The sequence below is a fragment of the Solea solea genome, chromosome 13 (genome assembly GCF_958295425.1).
Source record: "Solea solea chromosome 13, fSolSol10.1, whole genome shotgun sequence".
NCBI classification, from domain to species: Eukaryota; Metazoa; Chordata; class Actinopteri; order Pleuronectiformes; family Soleidae; genus Solea; species Solea solea.
Genome location: NC_081146.1, coordinates 26,917,219 through 26,932,860, shown reverse-complemented (window position 1 = coordinate 26,932,860; position 15,642 = coordinate 26,917,219). Strand labels below are relative to the sequence as shown.

The 15,642-nt window shown below is 40.4% G+C and overlaps 1 protein-coding gene across 1 annotated transcript; it reads left to right on the top strand.

Moving 5' to 3' along the window:
• The first annotated feature begins 27 nt into the window (after positions 1-27).
• Positions 28-15,611, top strand: LOC131471329 (carcinoembryonic antigen-related cell adhesion molecule 5-like). The gene is made up of 15 exons (XM_058647825.1): positions 28-341; positions 2,909-3,190; positions 3,315-3,566; positions 3,644-3,702; positions 4,149-4,173; positions 5,822-6,115; positions 8,169-8,450; positions 8,554-8,823; positions 9,451-9,726; positions 10,043-10,294; positions 10,370-10,642; positions 12,308-12,559; positions 12,672-12,959; positions 14,090-14,335; positions 15,230-15,611. The coding sequence occupies exons 1-15, from the start codon at positions 290-292 to the stop codon at positions 15,316-15,318; spliced, it is 3,192 nt and encodes a 1,063-aa protein (XP_058503808.1). The 5' UTR covers positions 28-289; the 3' UTR covers positions 15,319-15,611.
• The last annotated feature ends 31 nt before the right edge of the window (positions 15,612-15,642 follow it).

The following is a 15,642-nucleotide window of genomic DNA, read 5'->3' as shown; positions in this document are numbered from 1 at the left end:
CAGGAGTTGACAACTGTTGCTCTCTTCCTTATGTTTTCTAGCCTCTGTTGCTGTGGAGATCCAGCCCTCCACTAACCCTGCAGCAGCCGGGGACAACCTGACCCTGTCTCTCTCTCCTCCCGTCAATCTGACGGCTGGAAGCTGGGCAGTGGGATCGTCCCTCATCCTCACGTGGGTGGGGGACCAGGTGGCGGACTTTGCCACTCACAGAGGCAGGGCATCGGTCAACGTCGTCAGCGGAGCGCTCACTCTGAGCTCCATCACCGTGGCGGACTCAGGAGTCTACGTGATGCAGAGCAACAACCCCACGCTGAAAGCCAACACTTCAATCACTGTTTTTGGTGAGAATCAGCTTGAGTGGATAAAAGTCAGGGCTGGGAGTCGCAGATTCTGGTGGCTCGTCTATTAGAAACATTATAGCACGGTAAAACATCTCATAGCAGTGTTATGTAGTTTAATTCATCCATCCATCCATCATCTACCGCTTTATCCTTCACACAAGGGTCACGGGTCACTGGAGTCCCCAGGTCATCACAGGGCTGACAAACAGAGACGAACCAGCCTTTACTCACACATTCACACCTACGGTCAATTTAGTGTGTCCAGTTAACCTCTGCATGTGAGAGGAAACCAGAGAACCCAAGACTCCATGCTGGAAGGCCTCCGTTGTTTGTTTGGTTGTTTGGTTGGTTGGTTGTTTGGTTGGTTGGTTGGTTGGTTGGTTGGTTGTTTGGTTGGTTGGTTGGTTGGTAGGTAGGTAGGTAGCCTTAAGCCATCAGTCTTCAGTCTTAAAAAGGTGATTAGTGATTTTGCTGCTTTTATGATTATGTTTCAAGGCTGCTGATAGAATGTGTGTGACCACATGTCACTTATCGCACTTGTAAGTATTTGTGCGACTCAACCACCTCCATTGGCTGGTTATTACCCAACAGTGTGTGAGTGATGAATATAGTCTAACTCAAGATGAGTTTGAATGAGCGGTGAAATATGGATTTGCTGTGTGAAGGCTTTGTCGTCTTTGCCTTATTGAACTGCATGAAAAAAAAAGTGAAATCCATGATGATTTAAGTCACCGTAATATGAACAGCTACTTGTAAGAGTACACTTACTGCACTTACTTACTTACTGCTGCTGTAGCCTGACAGCGTCAGGGTGTGTTCAGAGATGTTGCATTTCTATCTCCTCTCACCTCTGACCTCTGACCTCAACACGGCAGAAGAGAAGAGTATTCTCCTCTCTCATGGACCATTTTCTGTAATGAGAGACACAACTTAACTCACTTTTCCTTCTTTATTGTGATGCTCAGATTAAAATGAAGCAGACCATCACGACCATATCTTTATGCCTAAATGCACTGACTTGCTGCTGCCATGTGATCAGCTGCTTGGATATTTAACAAACAGTTGAACAGCTGTGCCTAATAAAGTGAACACCTCTCTTTTAGCGTGACATAGAGGATAAAATGGGAGGATTGCACCAGGACGTTCCTTCCAGAAAATCAAATGTGTGGATCACTGTGGCGACTCTGAAGCTGAAAGAAAGAAAGAAAGAAAGAAAGTGCTTTCAGTGATAAGAGACTTCTCTGCTTTATCTGAAACCGGATTTTCCCTTAGTGAAGGGCTTCAAAGAAGGATCTGAACCTTGTTGAGTAAGCAACACTATGTGGGTGTATTTCAGCTTTATATTGGCCGCTTTATCAGGAGCATGTATGAAAACATACAGTCAACAAACAGAGAGAGAAGTGACGTAGGCAGAGGCAGCAAAACAGGACGAGTTTAGAGCTCGGGAGCAATAAAAGTCTCCAGGACAGAAGAAGCAAAGCGCTTCAAATCAATCTTTATTTATAAAACAACATCCCCACTCAATCCCACATTTACCCACCAGCTGAGGAAACATCTCACCACACTGCAGATGACGTAGTAGCCTTAATGATTTAAAAAAAAAAAAGAATTACAAAATAAATAGATAAATAAAGAAAAACATAAACACACTGAAATTAAAATACAATTTAAAAACTAAACCTATTGTGAGAAGCTTCTCCTGCTGGACTGAGTCCTTCCTTCTCAAACTCCTTCTGTCAGAGAGATGGGTTACATTAAAAAAACACAGATTACGTAACAGTAATCAAAGAGTTTCTCCTTCCTGATATTTGTACTGACGAGCGGACGATGAAGGACTTCCTAACGTCTTGCACGTGTTTTTGGTGACGGTGACCTTTGCTCACGTTGCCACGTCCTGTTGGTTCCTGTGTGTCTGTGTCTGTCAACACTCACCTCTATCATGTGTTGTCTGTTCATTAATCCAAGCAAAGCATCTTCACTGATGGCTCTCTTTGACTTTCAGTCATTAGTTACAAGAAACATGAGGAGGAACATGTGTCATAGGTGTGTAGAAACTCTACTAAACTATCATTTATAACATGGAATCGTTTTATTAAGTAGAATATCAGTCTCAGTGAAGCATTTAATGAATAGTTTTTTCTAAGATAAGATTTTTTTTCCCCGCATCGCCAGGCCTGACTTCAGATTCCTAGGTGACCTGAGAGTTTACTGTCAACTTGAGCAGGTAATGGAAATCAGGTGTGTAGCAGCCAGTCAGCAGGAGAGTCCCTGTGATGAGAAACTGAAAACACCTGCAGAACAACCACCTGTACATGTTCACACACCGTCACACACAGGAAGCTCCACACGGATGCACAAGGAAAAACAAAGAGTTTAACCTTCTAACAAATAAAAAGGGTACTAGCATATGTCTACACTATCTTAGGAAAGTGTTTGCAGAAACTCAGGAGCTGCTGGTCTATATAATCTGTGTCAATGTGGTAAATCCAAACACCAAAGTTAACAAAAAATCACTTCTTATTGTATCATTGCTGTTGTCTCCCCCCCCCCCCCACACACACACACAGAACCTATTTTAAACGTGAGACTGGAGGTGAATCAAACCAACCTCACAGAGTTGAACAGCCTCCTGGTGATGAAGTGTTCCGTCTCCTCTGGATCCTCACCCTCTTTTGTGTGGCTGAACGGCAGCTCTGAGGTCAGAGCCAGTGACAGAGTCCAGCTCACTGATGGGAACTCCACTCTGAATATAGTCAATGTCACGCGCTATGACCACGGACCCTTCACATGTGTGGCGTCCAATCCTGTCAGTAATGGCTCAAGTTCTCCACAGAGCTTTAACATCATCTGTAAGTAGGACAACGTTCATTCAAACTGTTTCCATATTGTTGTTCTGTCTTTGTCATCAGCTGCTGGGTCTCCCTGTCCCCTGTCTCCCTGTCCCCTGTCTCCCTGTCCCCGTCTCTCTCTCAGATGGTCCAGATCACATGGCCCTCACAGTGAACGGATCCTTATTTGTCGGATCCAACCTGACCGTGCTGTGTTCGGCTCAGTCCAACCCTCCGGCTCAGTTTGAGTGGACCTTCAGAGGAGAGTCTGTGAACCAGACAGGTCCACTGCTGGAGCTCTACAGCGTCACTGAAGACCAAAGTGGTCCATATTCCTGTGTGGGCTTTAACAATCATACCAACAGGAACAGCAGTATCACGTCACACATCACAATAAGTGGGTTTTGGAATAAACGTCTGTTTGACTGGATTCATTCTCACTAAATTAACCTTTCACTTGTTTTGCATCTGCAGCATCTGCAGGATCCACACAGCCGACGGTGAACACGTGGCTCGTCTCACTGCTGTTGTTGGTGCGTTTCCTCCTCTCTTTGCCAGGCGTGTTTTAGAATCACATGCACGTTAGTTTTCCTCTTTCACTGCATGGTTACCAGCAGGGACACGACAAAGAATCACTGCCGTTTAACAAAGGCTCACATGGAAATGTGTGTTTGTAGCCTGTGTTCACACGGACCTGCTGCTCCACTGCTGCCTTCATCGGCAACGTTGTGTCACTAAACTCATTCTTAACAAAGAATTTCAAAACTCCAAAGTCACAAAATAACACATTTAAACTAGATGAGGTCAAATATTAGTCTGCCATCAGGACCACATGAGCACCACATCATCACTAGACTTACATTCACCAAAAAGAAAGATCTAACCAAGGAAAACATTTGAATTCAAAAATCAAATCAAATCAAATCAATGCATATGTGTAATGAAATGCATGACTGATACAACATCTAATCTTTCACAGGTGATGGCGGCTCCAGTCCATGGTTGACTTTGACGCCGTGAAATAATTGCAGTTTTATCATAATAAAGGATTCAAACATGTGCATGATACAGAGTGATAACTGTACAGTCACTGTGACACTCGTTTGCCTTTCATGTTGTAATATAATCAAATAATGTCTTGTGATTTATAATAATGAGATATACAGTTCATTACTTATCCTTAATTAAATGCCACTGTACTTACTGTGTTCAGTGTACATTCATTTCAGTGTTGCACACTTTCACTGCACTTAACAACATCCTTAGTGGCTGCTTTGATTAAATATTAATAAATAAGATCATCATAACAATTATCTGTGGAAAAGTTCAAAAGTTCTGTGCTTATGTCAAAGAAGAAAATGTATTGTTATTATTATTATTGTTATTATTATTATTATGTGTAGTAGTAATGATAATAATAAAGATAATAATAATAATAATAATAAATAAATAAATTATTATTATTATTTATTGAGCCACAATGGGGCATATTTGGTATATTGTGTTTTTTGTAAACTAAAGAAAGATTAAAAAATAAAAAAGAACAATTACATCATTAAAACAATTAGGCAAACATGAAATATATACATATGGGGTGGCGGGCACTCGTGTGTTCTCTCACCCTGTTGGTTTATGGGTAAGTGTGTGTTCAGGGGACGTATATATCTGCTGTATGGGGCCCCTGTGCTCGTGGGCCATAAACCTGTGAAAGTCACCTGCGTCTCCGCCTTTCCTCGTCCCACAACGGTAATTCTGATAATTATTGCACAACCATTACAAAAACCTTCCCATCTCTTCTCCGGAGAGTCATGAACAATAAGCACGAGCATCCATGAGTGTTTGGATGGATCTATAGTTGTCCAATATTGTCATGATGCACGTAACTACAGTAACTTACAGGAACAGAAAGATTGTCAAGTGGAAAACTAAACACAAAGTTTGAATATTTATTTTTTCCTTTTTCCTTCCATTTTGTTCTGTTTATACCAACAGGCCTAAAAAAATGGAACCACTCCTGTGAATGAGAAATAAAACACTCAGCATCTGTGATTCCACTGATTCTCCTTATTCTACAGAATAATAAGGTTTGTCGAAAGTTGCCAAACGACCGAGGTTTACAGTAAATGGCCACTCCTTGTTGTGTACCAGTGAAACTTCAGAGTGGACCAGGGCAAAACAAGGTGTGGTGTGGTAAAGGTCTGTGTGTGTGTGTGTGTGAGAGAGAGAGAGGTGGCACAGAGTGATGTATGGGTAAGCATTTGCATCAAGAGAAAAGAAAGCTGGAGCAATACAGAGCAAATATTTGCAGATAAGAAAGCGGCCGTGACTAAACAATATCGCCAGATTTGAACTGATCACAGACGGAGAACAGGCTGTTTGACCAAGTCGGACATTTCTCATAAAAAAAGACACTGAGGAGTGAAATGGAGTCTCCTGCTGTGCTTTTCCTGATCTTGGCTTCAATAATCTTTGCAACAGGTTAGTTCAAATTATTATAACCTGAATTAATTTGACCAGATTTGTTTGTTGTTTATTGTATAGGTGCTCAGATTAAATGATAATCTTAATATTGTTAATGGTTTCAGAATGTGTTCACCTCTATTATGTGTGGACACACATCACGTCAGCGTCTGTTTCTTGCTTTCTGTACAGATGGCGTCTACAGTCAGAATATACACGCCTCGGAGAACCCCTTACCTGTGGGCAGCAATGTTACCCTGTACAGCCCGAGCCCGGTCAGCCTCGGAGTGTGGTTGTTCAACCTTGACCTCATTGTGATGATATTCGGACCAAATATAAGCATAAGCAACACCTGGAAGGACAGGGTTGCTTTTAATACAACCACGTCATCGTTGAGTATCATGTCAGTGTCTATGGAAGATTCTGGAGTGTACACCTTAGATGCAATGAATTTATTTGAAGCCCAGTTAACACTGTCCGTCCAAGGTAAGAACCCTGACTTCACTTTCCATTTGACTCAAGTGAAACCTGATATGATACAAATCTAATTTAAGCTCAACAAACAAATAGACTTGGAATAAACAACAGCCTTGATTCAAACTGTGAAAAAAAAACATGTTTCCACCGAGTGGAGCAGTTTACTTTATATATATATATATATATATTATATATATCTATATAATTGTATACACTATTTTTTGGTGTTTCCATGAGGAACAGCCACGACAGTCAGCTGATTGGGCGACGGAAAAACTTCCAATCCAATGGAGGTCGAGGGAAACACTCGCAGCCAATCAGCAACAAACCGAGCAGGAAAATAGAGCTGCTGGATGTCCACCATTGTTGTCTGTTACATTGTTACGCTACACGACCATCGCTCTGCGCCTTTACCTTCTAAGTAAAGTTACTGTTCTCAGTTGAAACGCAGGCCTGACTCAGGGCTTTACGTGCTGTATGAAACTGAACCGTACCATGATGGAAACACACATAATAACGTTACAGATGGAGTCAGACATCTTCCTTTTAGCTGTTAAATCAGATAATTACGATATATAATTATGTTATCTTTTTGCACGTGTGTTTATTTGAAAAAAACAAGTATGCATACAATTAGACTTTCTAGAGTATTTCAGCCAGCAGCTCCATAAAGCTAAAGAAAAAGAACTAAAAAAAAAAAAAAACATCTCCAATCACATTTCATAATATTTCTCCCAGATTAGATAATCATATCACCACGGTGATGAAGTCCCCGTGGTGATATGATTCAAATATATTATCATATTCAAATATTCAGTCAAATATAGTTCGCAAATATGCGAGGTGAAACTCTCTCTGAGCGGAGGATGGATGCAAATTTAATGTGAGTCGGGGTAAAAAGACACAGTTTAACCCCAGCGCAATAATAACAATGGAGAACATCCACCATCTTTTTTCCCCCTGCTTGGTTGGTTTGCGGCTGTTTGTCAAGCTTTACATGAGAAAACACTGGTCACCGGGCAGGGATGCTTTTCTGCCGCCCAATCACCTGACCCTGACCTGACCCTGACCTGACCCTAACTGGTTATTTTAGCACCATTTCAAGTGGAGACGTCAAACTGAACCATTCCACTCAGTAGCAACCCAGCGACACGTCAGGGCCAACAGACAGAGATGAACAACCATTCACGCGCAAATTCACACCTAACGTCCAATTTTGCATGTTTTTGGGGGTTTTTTTGGACTGTGAGCAGAAGCCGAAGTACTCATAGAAAACCCATGCACACATCAGGAGAAGGTGCAAACTATAGACCTTCTAATTGTGAGGCAACAATGCCAGCCACTTCCACCATGTGACCATATTTAATGCTCTTAGTGTTTAAATACAGCTAAAAGTGTTAAATATAACACCAACAGTGTATTTAGTGCTAATTGTATTGGATTTTCAATTGTAGTGTTAATTTGACTCTATAACTACATTATAATACTCATTCCAGTCAAATATCTCACAAGTGATTCAAAACTTTTACATTGATGAGCATAAACAACACTAAATGGTCTGAAGTGTGAATGTGAGTGTGAATGGTTGTTTGTCGCTGTGTGTTGACCCTGTGAGGACTGGCGACCTGCATCCCAGCTGATGTCCCAGCTGGTTTTGGCTCCAGACCCCCGTGACCCTCATAAAGCGCCAGACAATGGATGAATGAATGTTTCAGAAAACATATTCTGGAACATAACTGAGAATATACTGATGTTTCTGAGCTAATGCAGCTAATGGATGTTTTTTTGTCATAAAAAAAAAACAAAATGTCGACAAAATGAAGTGACAAATTAGTGATAGTTCAGGTTTTTTTAGGAGAGGTTGTATGGAGTTCTGACACTGACACAAAGTGCTAAATCAAATGGAGACACAGGCAAGAAACGTGTTATTTAGAATTTAAAAACCCCTTGTGTGGTTTTGTGTGATTGTAGACTCAAAGTCTAGGGTATATCCAGCCTTGATGTACAATAGCTACAGTACAGCCTCATTGTGACCTGAATTATGCTACTTCCCTTTCTGCAGAGCGTATTTCCAACGTGACCATGGAGGCAAAAGCAACCGACCTGGTGGAGTTCAATGACACTGCAATTCTCATGTGCTCAGCGTCCACGGGTTCCTCTCTGAATTATGTTTGGCTGAAGGACGACCATGAGGTCACAGCAGGTGGGAACGTGCAGCTCAGTGATGGAAACACCACTCTAACCATTGACAACGTGACCCGCTATGATCAAGGGCCGTTTAAGTGCAGAGTGTTTAACGGGATCAGCCATGAAACCAGTCCTGCTGTGTTTCTGAACATCAGCTGTGAGTCTCAACCAAGACACACTCAAACAACAACTCTTCATTTATTAGACGTCCAATTGTTTCATTAACCCCCAAAACACGTCCTTCTTCCCCGTATTATCAGACGGTCCGAGCAACACGACAATGACGGTCATGCCCATGCAAATGAACCACATCCACAGAACAGCATCTAATATCACACTGTCCTGCACAACGAGTAGCAGCCCGTCAGCGACGACCCAGTGGATGGTCAACGGGCGGAATCTACATAAATATGCTCCACAGATTTACCTCCACAATGTGACAGAGGACGACTCAGGGAATTACAAATGTGTATTTCACAACCCAGTCACCAACAGGTTCAGCAGTGCAAGTGCAATGATCTACGTTTTAGGTAAGGTTGGATTTTTATTTATTTTTTTAAACATATTTGGAGAATGAGCTTGTTTGTTGAGACTATGATTAAAGATTGATACCACACATGTGATACGTATGCTTGTTTAATATGGCGCATGCAGCAGGTTAGCTTAGCTTAGCATTAAGACTGGGAAAATTGTAAATTAGAAACAGAATGGCTCTTACTTACGATAATAAAATGAGCCAAGCATTACCTCTAAACTCCTGGGCCTGAAAGGTCAGCTGATCATGTCTTTCTGGGAGCAAGAACTGGTGTGTAGACATGTATTTGTATTTGTATTTTATACAACCACATAAAACAATTACTTAGAATTTTGTTTTCACTATGATGCTCCCAGAAATCATATATGTTGTATGTGTATACAATAAGCAAACAATATATTGTGTTAATTGCCTGCTCCTCTTTTTATTCTGCATGCTAAGCTAAGCTAATCAGCTGTTGGTATGTTATTAGCATCAGGTATGATCATGGTGTTGGTCTCATCTATCTTTCCACAATTAGTGTCATTCCCATTATTCCTGTCACATTGATCCCGCCTTTAAACATGTGAATATTTATTTACGTATGTGTGAATTTAAGCGTCTCTTATGCGTTCTCTTGCAGATCCACTAGAATCAGTAGAAGTGAATAACACTGGAGGTCCTGCCATCCTCGACAAGTCGTTTTCTCTGCACTGTGACGTGCTTGGATCTGTTGACAGAGTTCAGTGGTGGCAGAATTGGCAGCTGCTTATGCCCGACAGCACGACCACGTTTAGCATGAACAACAAGACGTTGACTCTGAACCCCGTTCAACATTCTGATAATGGAAACTATAAGTGTCAGGCTTTCAACTCTGTCAGCAACCTAACCAGCAGCCCTTACACAGTCCAAGTAAACTGTGAGTAGTTTATTTTCTGTCGTCTGTCACTTGAAAGTTAACAGGATCATGTCAACATACTACTATATTCTATCTTCTCTTTTTTCAAGTCAATACGCTACAAGCACAAGGCATGGTGGTCTTTTTTTTTAAGTTAGTGACCATTGGTTGTACAGTACTGCTGTAGAGTGATTTCATACCTATCTTCTTCTTTGCTGTTTCAAAGATCTTTATTGCAGTGATAGCTGTAACTAAGTTATTTAATACAGATTTTTAACTTTAACTTAAAAAAGCATTTCACTGACTTGCACTTGTATGATAATATTCCTGTCTGTAGATGGGCCAGAAATGCCAACTATCATGGGACCAACACTGGTGAAGGCAGGAACTAACGTGACATTCATCTGTAACGCATCATCACATCCTCCCAGCCACTACACGTGGTATTTCAGTGACACTCCAGTGGCCACTACAGCCGTGTATGTAACACCTCCTCTGACTGAAGCCATGAGCGGGATGTACATGTGCCAAGCCTACAACAACATCACCGGCCTGAACACGACTAAACACACGATGCTGACTGTTGTCGGTGAGACAGTTTGACGTTTCCCTGTAAACATTTCCTACTGTGACTCAGAGACAACTAAACTCTGCTTTGTTTCAGACCCAATAACAGAAGTTCACGTAGAATCATCAACGGATCATCCCAGAGAAGGTTATGTGTATATGCTAACATGCAACGTGACCGGACCTGCTGATCATGTTTATTGGATGAAATATAATGAGGAAATTAATGAAGACACTGGAAGAATTAACATCCATAACCATACAATCATGTTCAACCCACTGGAGCGCAATGATACTGGACACTACAAGTGCATGGCAGTGAATGCTGTTGGAAATATGACCAGCCCGACTTACAACGTCCTTGTGAACTGTGAGTAGAACATTTAAGGCTTGTTCTTCAACTATGGTCCAACTGGTCTGGAAATCTTTAGAAAATCTAACACAGGGAACTACGGTGGCCTTAACATATCAGAAAAGATGTAAAAACTCTTTCAAAACTCACTCTCTCCATGTGTAAGCTCCCACTTCACAATACAACAGTGCGTCTGTTCAGGGCAGCTGTAGAAACAAGGTGGCACAACATGGTTGCCTCTGTAAAGCAAGTACATCGACTAAAGTACATATAAAGGGCTAATTCTAAGAATATGAAAACCAAACAATATTTACTTTATAGCGATTTAACTCTTAAACAAACATACTTATTTGATATTCAATTTCTGCCAATAAACCGTAAATATTATATACACAATGGACCTTTAAAGCTGAAGTGGACAATCCTTTGGCTTAATGTTAAAACTGATTACACAGTGTAATAGAATATTGACACCATTAAACACCTGTTTGTTTTGGTCCCCCATTAGCCTTGCTTTGATTGTGCTGTTTTATTAGCCACAGGGTTATTCTGTATCAAAATAGAAACATAGTTTTTGGGACAAAATAACTGCATTATTCCGTATCCAAAACAACGAGAGTTCACCTTGGACATACTGTGTTCCCACAGCACGAGTGCTTGTTATGCCACAACATTGTGTTTGAACTGTGTCCTTACCAGCACCGTGTATCTGCTGAGTCTTCGCTACAGTGATCAAACAGTAACCAGCTGACAACAGCTTACAACTGCTAACATCAGCAGTTTGTCAGCACACTAACTAACAGCAGCTAACCACTGCTGTTAAGTCAGTAAACATACTAACAACTGCTAACAGCAGCTAGTTTTCCAATAGATTAACAAACAAGAGCTAACAAATGCTCACAGCGGATAGTATGTCAGTAGTCTAACTAAACACTGCTAACCTCAGCTAGTTTGTCAAACAAGAGCTAACAAATGCTAACAGCAGCTAGTTTTCCAATAGATTAACAAACAAGAGCTAACAAATGCTCACAGCGGATAGTTTGTCAGTAGACTAACTAAACACTGCTAACATCAGCTAGTTTGTCAAACAAGAGCTAACAAATGCTAACAGCAGCTAGTTTTCCAATAGATTAACAAACAAGAGCTAGCAAATGCTCACAGTGGATAGTTTGTCAGTAGACTAACTAAACACTGCTAAGATCAGCTAGTTTGTCAAACAAGAGCTTACAAATGCTAACAGTGGCTAGTTTGTCAGTAGACTAACTAAACACTGCTAACATCAGCTAGTTTGTCAAACAAGAGCTAACAAATGCTAACAGCAGCTAGTTTTCCAATAGATTAACAAACAAGAGCTAGCAAATGCTCACAGTGAATAGTTTGTCAGTAGACTAACTAAACACTGCTAAGATCAGCTAGTTCGTCAAACAAGAGCTAACAAATGTTAACAGCGGCTAGTTTGTCAGCAGACTAACAAACAACAGCTAACAACGGCTGACAATGGCTAGTTTCAGTAGCTGTCAAAATGAAGTTAATTATTTAATGAAAAGCTAATATATGGGATTGCCTTCATATTTGAGGTGGCATAGGGGTGTGATATCCCACCCTTTGGGGGCCCTTTTGTCTGGGCCCTCAAAGGCCCTTGAAATGCCTCTGAAGACCCTAATGTCTCCTTTGTTGTTCCAGTTGGACCCGACATTCCCAAGATTCATGGGCCGGCATTTGTTGAGACAGGACAATATGCAACCTTCAACTGTTCTGCCATGTCAGTGCCTCCCAGTCAGTTCAGCTGGTGGTTCAATGACGCAGAGGTGGCCAATACTTCAGTGTATACAACTGAACTTTTGACGTTAAACATGAGCGGAGAATACACCTGTATGGCATACAATCATGTGATGGGAAAGAACAGCACAAATTCTAAGATGGTCACAGTTATTGGTAAGAAAACATGGAGAGGTTTTGTGGTTTTGTGTGACTGCATGAATGAAGATACACTGATGTAATGATTGTTGTAACACTGCTCTCTACGTTGACTGTGATGTGTTTCCAGAGGCCATAGAGTCAGTGATGATCCACCACGACACACTTCCAATCAATTCTGAAAACTTCACCCTCAGCTGTGAAGTTACTGGACCCTATGACGCCATCTACTGGACAAAAGACGACACACTCCTCAACATGAACGCCTCTGCCTCTGACACACACATGAACGTCCACACTGTCAACAACACACTGCTCTTCACTCCAGTGACGGTCGACGACGATGGCACATATCAGTGTTTCGCGACCAATAAGGCTGCTCGACATGGAAGCCAACAATACAAGCTCCTGGTTAACTGTGAGTGTTAAAGGAAACTGTTTTTGCTGCTTAAAGGCAGAAACATTTGAAAATGTTGTGATATTATGTAGATTTGATCAGATTTAAAGTCACAATTCTCCCTTTAATCTCAAAATCCTAACTTCAATCTTGTGGGGAAAAAAAGTAATTCTGACATTTTTCTCTAAGTTAAACTTTTGTGATTTAAGTCAGAATTTTACAAATATTCTTAAATATAAAATATTTCAATACATTTCAATCTAAAGACATATAAATATAAACAAATATAAATATTAAATCAAAGACAGTTCTGAGATTTCATAGATTTCACAATTCTGAGGGGGAAAAAAATCTATATTTGACATTTTCTCTGAATTCTGACTTAAAACTCATAATTCACTTCTTATTTTTTATTTTAATTTGACTTCTTTCAGCGTGGACCTAATCCTTTTATATTAAAGAAACCAGGACATCCTCTAAATAATTACAGTTAAATGACAGTTATTAATTATCCACATACTGACACACAGATTTACATCATGTCCTCACACAACAGAAACCTTATGTGAAGACGCCAATTTATGTGTGGTATTTACACAATGTCAATCTTAATTCAATATAATCTGAAATTACAGTGTCATGTTAACTGGATGTTTAGCTGGAAAACCTTTGGAATGCATGATTCATGCCAGAGCAACGTATTATATTATATTAACTCTGAGTGGGTGTTAGGTCACATATTCAGGCTTTAAAACACGGTTTTCAATGTGTTGTTGAGTCAAAGTTATGACTCATTTTATATCACATTTTTAGTCGTGACAAAAATAGACGTTTTTCTTTTCTTTTTGTTCATAAAAACAAGTAAAAACATAAAATAAAACAAGCTTTGAACTGTGACGAATTTCCAAATTCAATCCAATTTTACACATTTTGAGTACTTTTTAGCACAGATGTTTTTGTATAGTTTCTATAGTATTGTTGTCATCAGCTTGCCCTAGGCTGTGCTGAAAAAAAGAATATTAGACACTGTTTATTGAACATTCTTATAGCCTCTGTATGTTTAAACATAGTAATAGAAAAAAGCATCCAAAATGCTCTGTGTTGTAACTCCCTCTCTGTGTGTGTGTGTGTGTGTGTATGTGTGTGTGCAGATGGCCCACTAAGTGTCAGCATCACTGGTCCAAGTTCAGCGAAACCAGGCGTCAGCGTGTCACTGACATGTTCTGCCGATTCTCGACCAGATTGTGACTTCCACTGGCTCTTCAATTACACAACACAGGTTGTAAAAGTTGGCTCTGTTATCACGTTCCCTGCGACTAAAGTGAGCTACACGTGTGAGGCGAGAAACCCTGTGACCAACATCACTAAGTCCAAAACTATATCCTTTACCGTGTTTGGTGAGTGAGCTGCAGATCTCCTCTGTGCTGTGTGCGTTCAACAGTTTCACAATAATCTTCTTCAATTGTTTTAACAATGTGGCCAAAAGTCAAAATGTGCATTCACTGATGATCCAGCAGTTTGGTAAAATCTTAAAGTGATAGAGCGTTGCAATGGGATGATAAACAGCATTTTTAAGTCACTCGTGTGAAATAATAGCAATAACCATGAAAAACAGGGAAGGAGAGGAGGAAGGAGGGAGAGGGTGGAGCAGTGCAGGGGGTGTGGCTGTGTGAGAGCTCTGACTTTAAGTCAGTGGTCTTACATTTCTGTCTATTTTGGGTCAAGCACAATAGAATAACCACTTTAGTGGTTGCCATGTTTGTTGATGCCTGTAACTTGGCCCCCACCACTGCCCTCTAGTGGCAAGGCAAGGCAAGTGTATTTGTATATTCTTACACAAGGCAATTCATAGTGCTTTACAGAGGCAAATAAATACATTGGAAATAAAAACTAAATCAATTAAAAAATAAATTATAGAAGTAAAAACAATTTAAAAATCAAGCAGAAAAAGAATTGTTCGTCTATCGTTTGAAAACATGAAATAATGTGAAATATGTGTATATATGTGAACTATTATTGTAAGTCGCTTTGGATAAAAGCGTCTGCTAAATGACATGTAATGTAATGAAAATGAAATAAGTCACAGGGCTTACACTCGAGTAAAAGTGTTCTACTGAACAGATAAAGCACCTGTCAACTTAAAATGAATAAAACATTGGAATGTAATTTAAAATCATTAGACAGACAGACAGACAGACAGACTTGTTTACACCTGAAAAAAGTAGTTTAGTTTAGTTCCACTTGAGTGATCTGTATTCACCTTCCTCTTCCTCTCTCTCTCTCTTCCTCAGGTCACGCCTCCGCCCTCCACCTCTCATGTCAAGTCGGCGTGACATTGATGAGTGCGTGTGCTCTGTTGTTGCCTGTGTTGTTCGCCTGAATCCTCTCAGGTGTCTCCTGCTTCCTCTACACTTAAAACAATCTCACTGTAAAATTATAGGGCAGGAGTGGAAATGATGACTGTAATAAACATGCCCACATTGGTATGGTATCACTTCACTGCCTGCTTTGAGCTAGAGAGCTTGATTATTGTAGTATTTGGCGTTAACATTGTCATCTATACACATACTTGTGTGAGCAGGCTACTGTAGTATTAGAAATGTTATGTACTATTTTTATCACACTTTGATTCATTGTACTGATCAATTAGTAAATAAAAAAACAATCAATGCATCACTGTTATGGCGACTTTATTGGATATAAT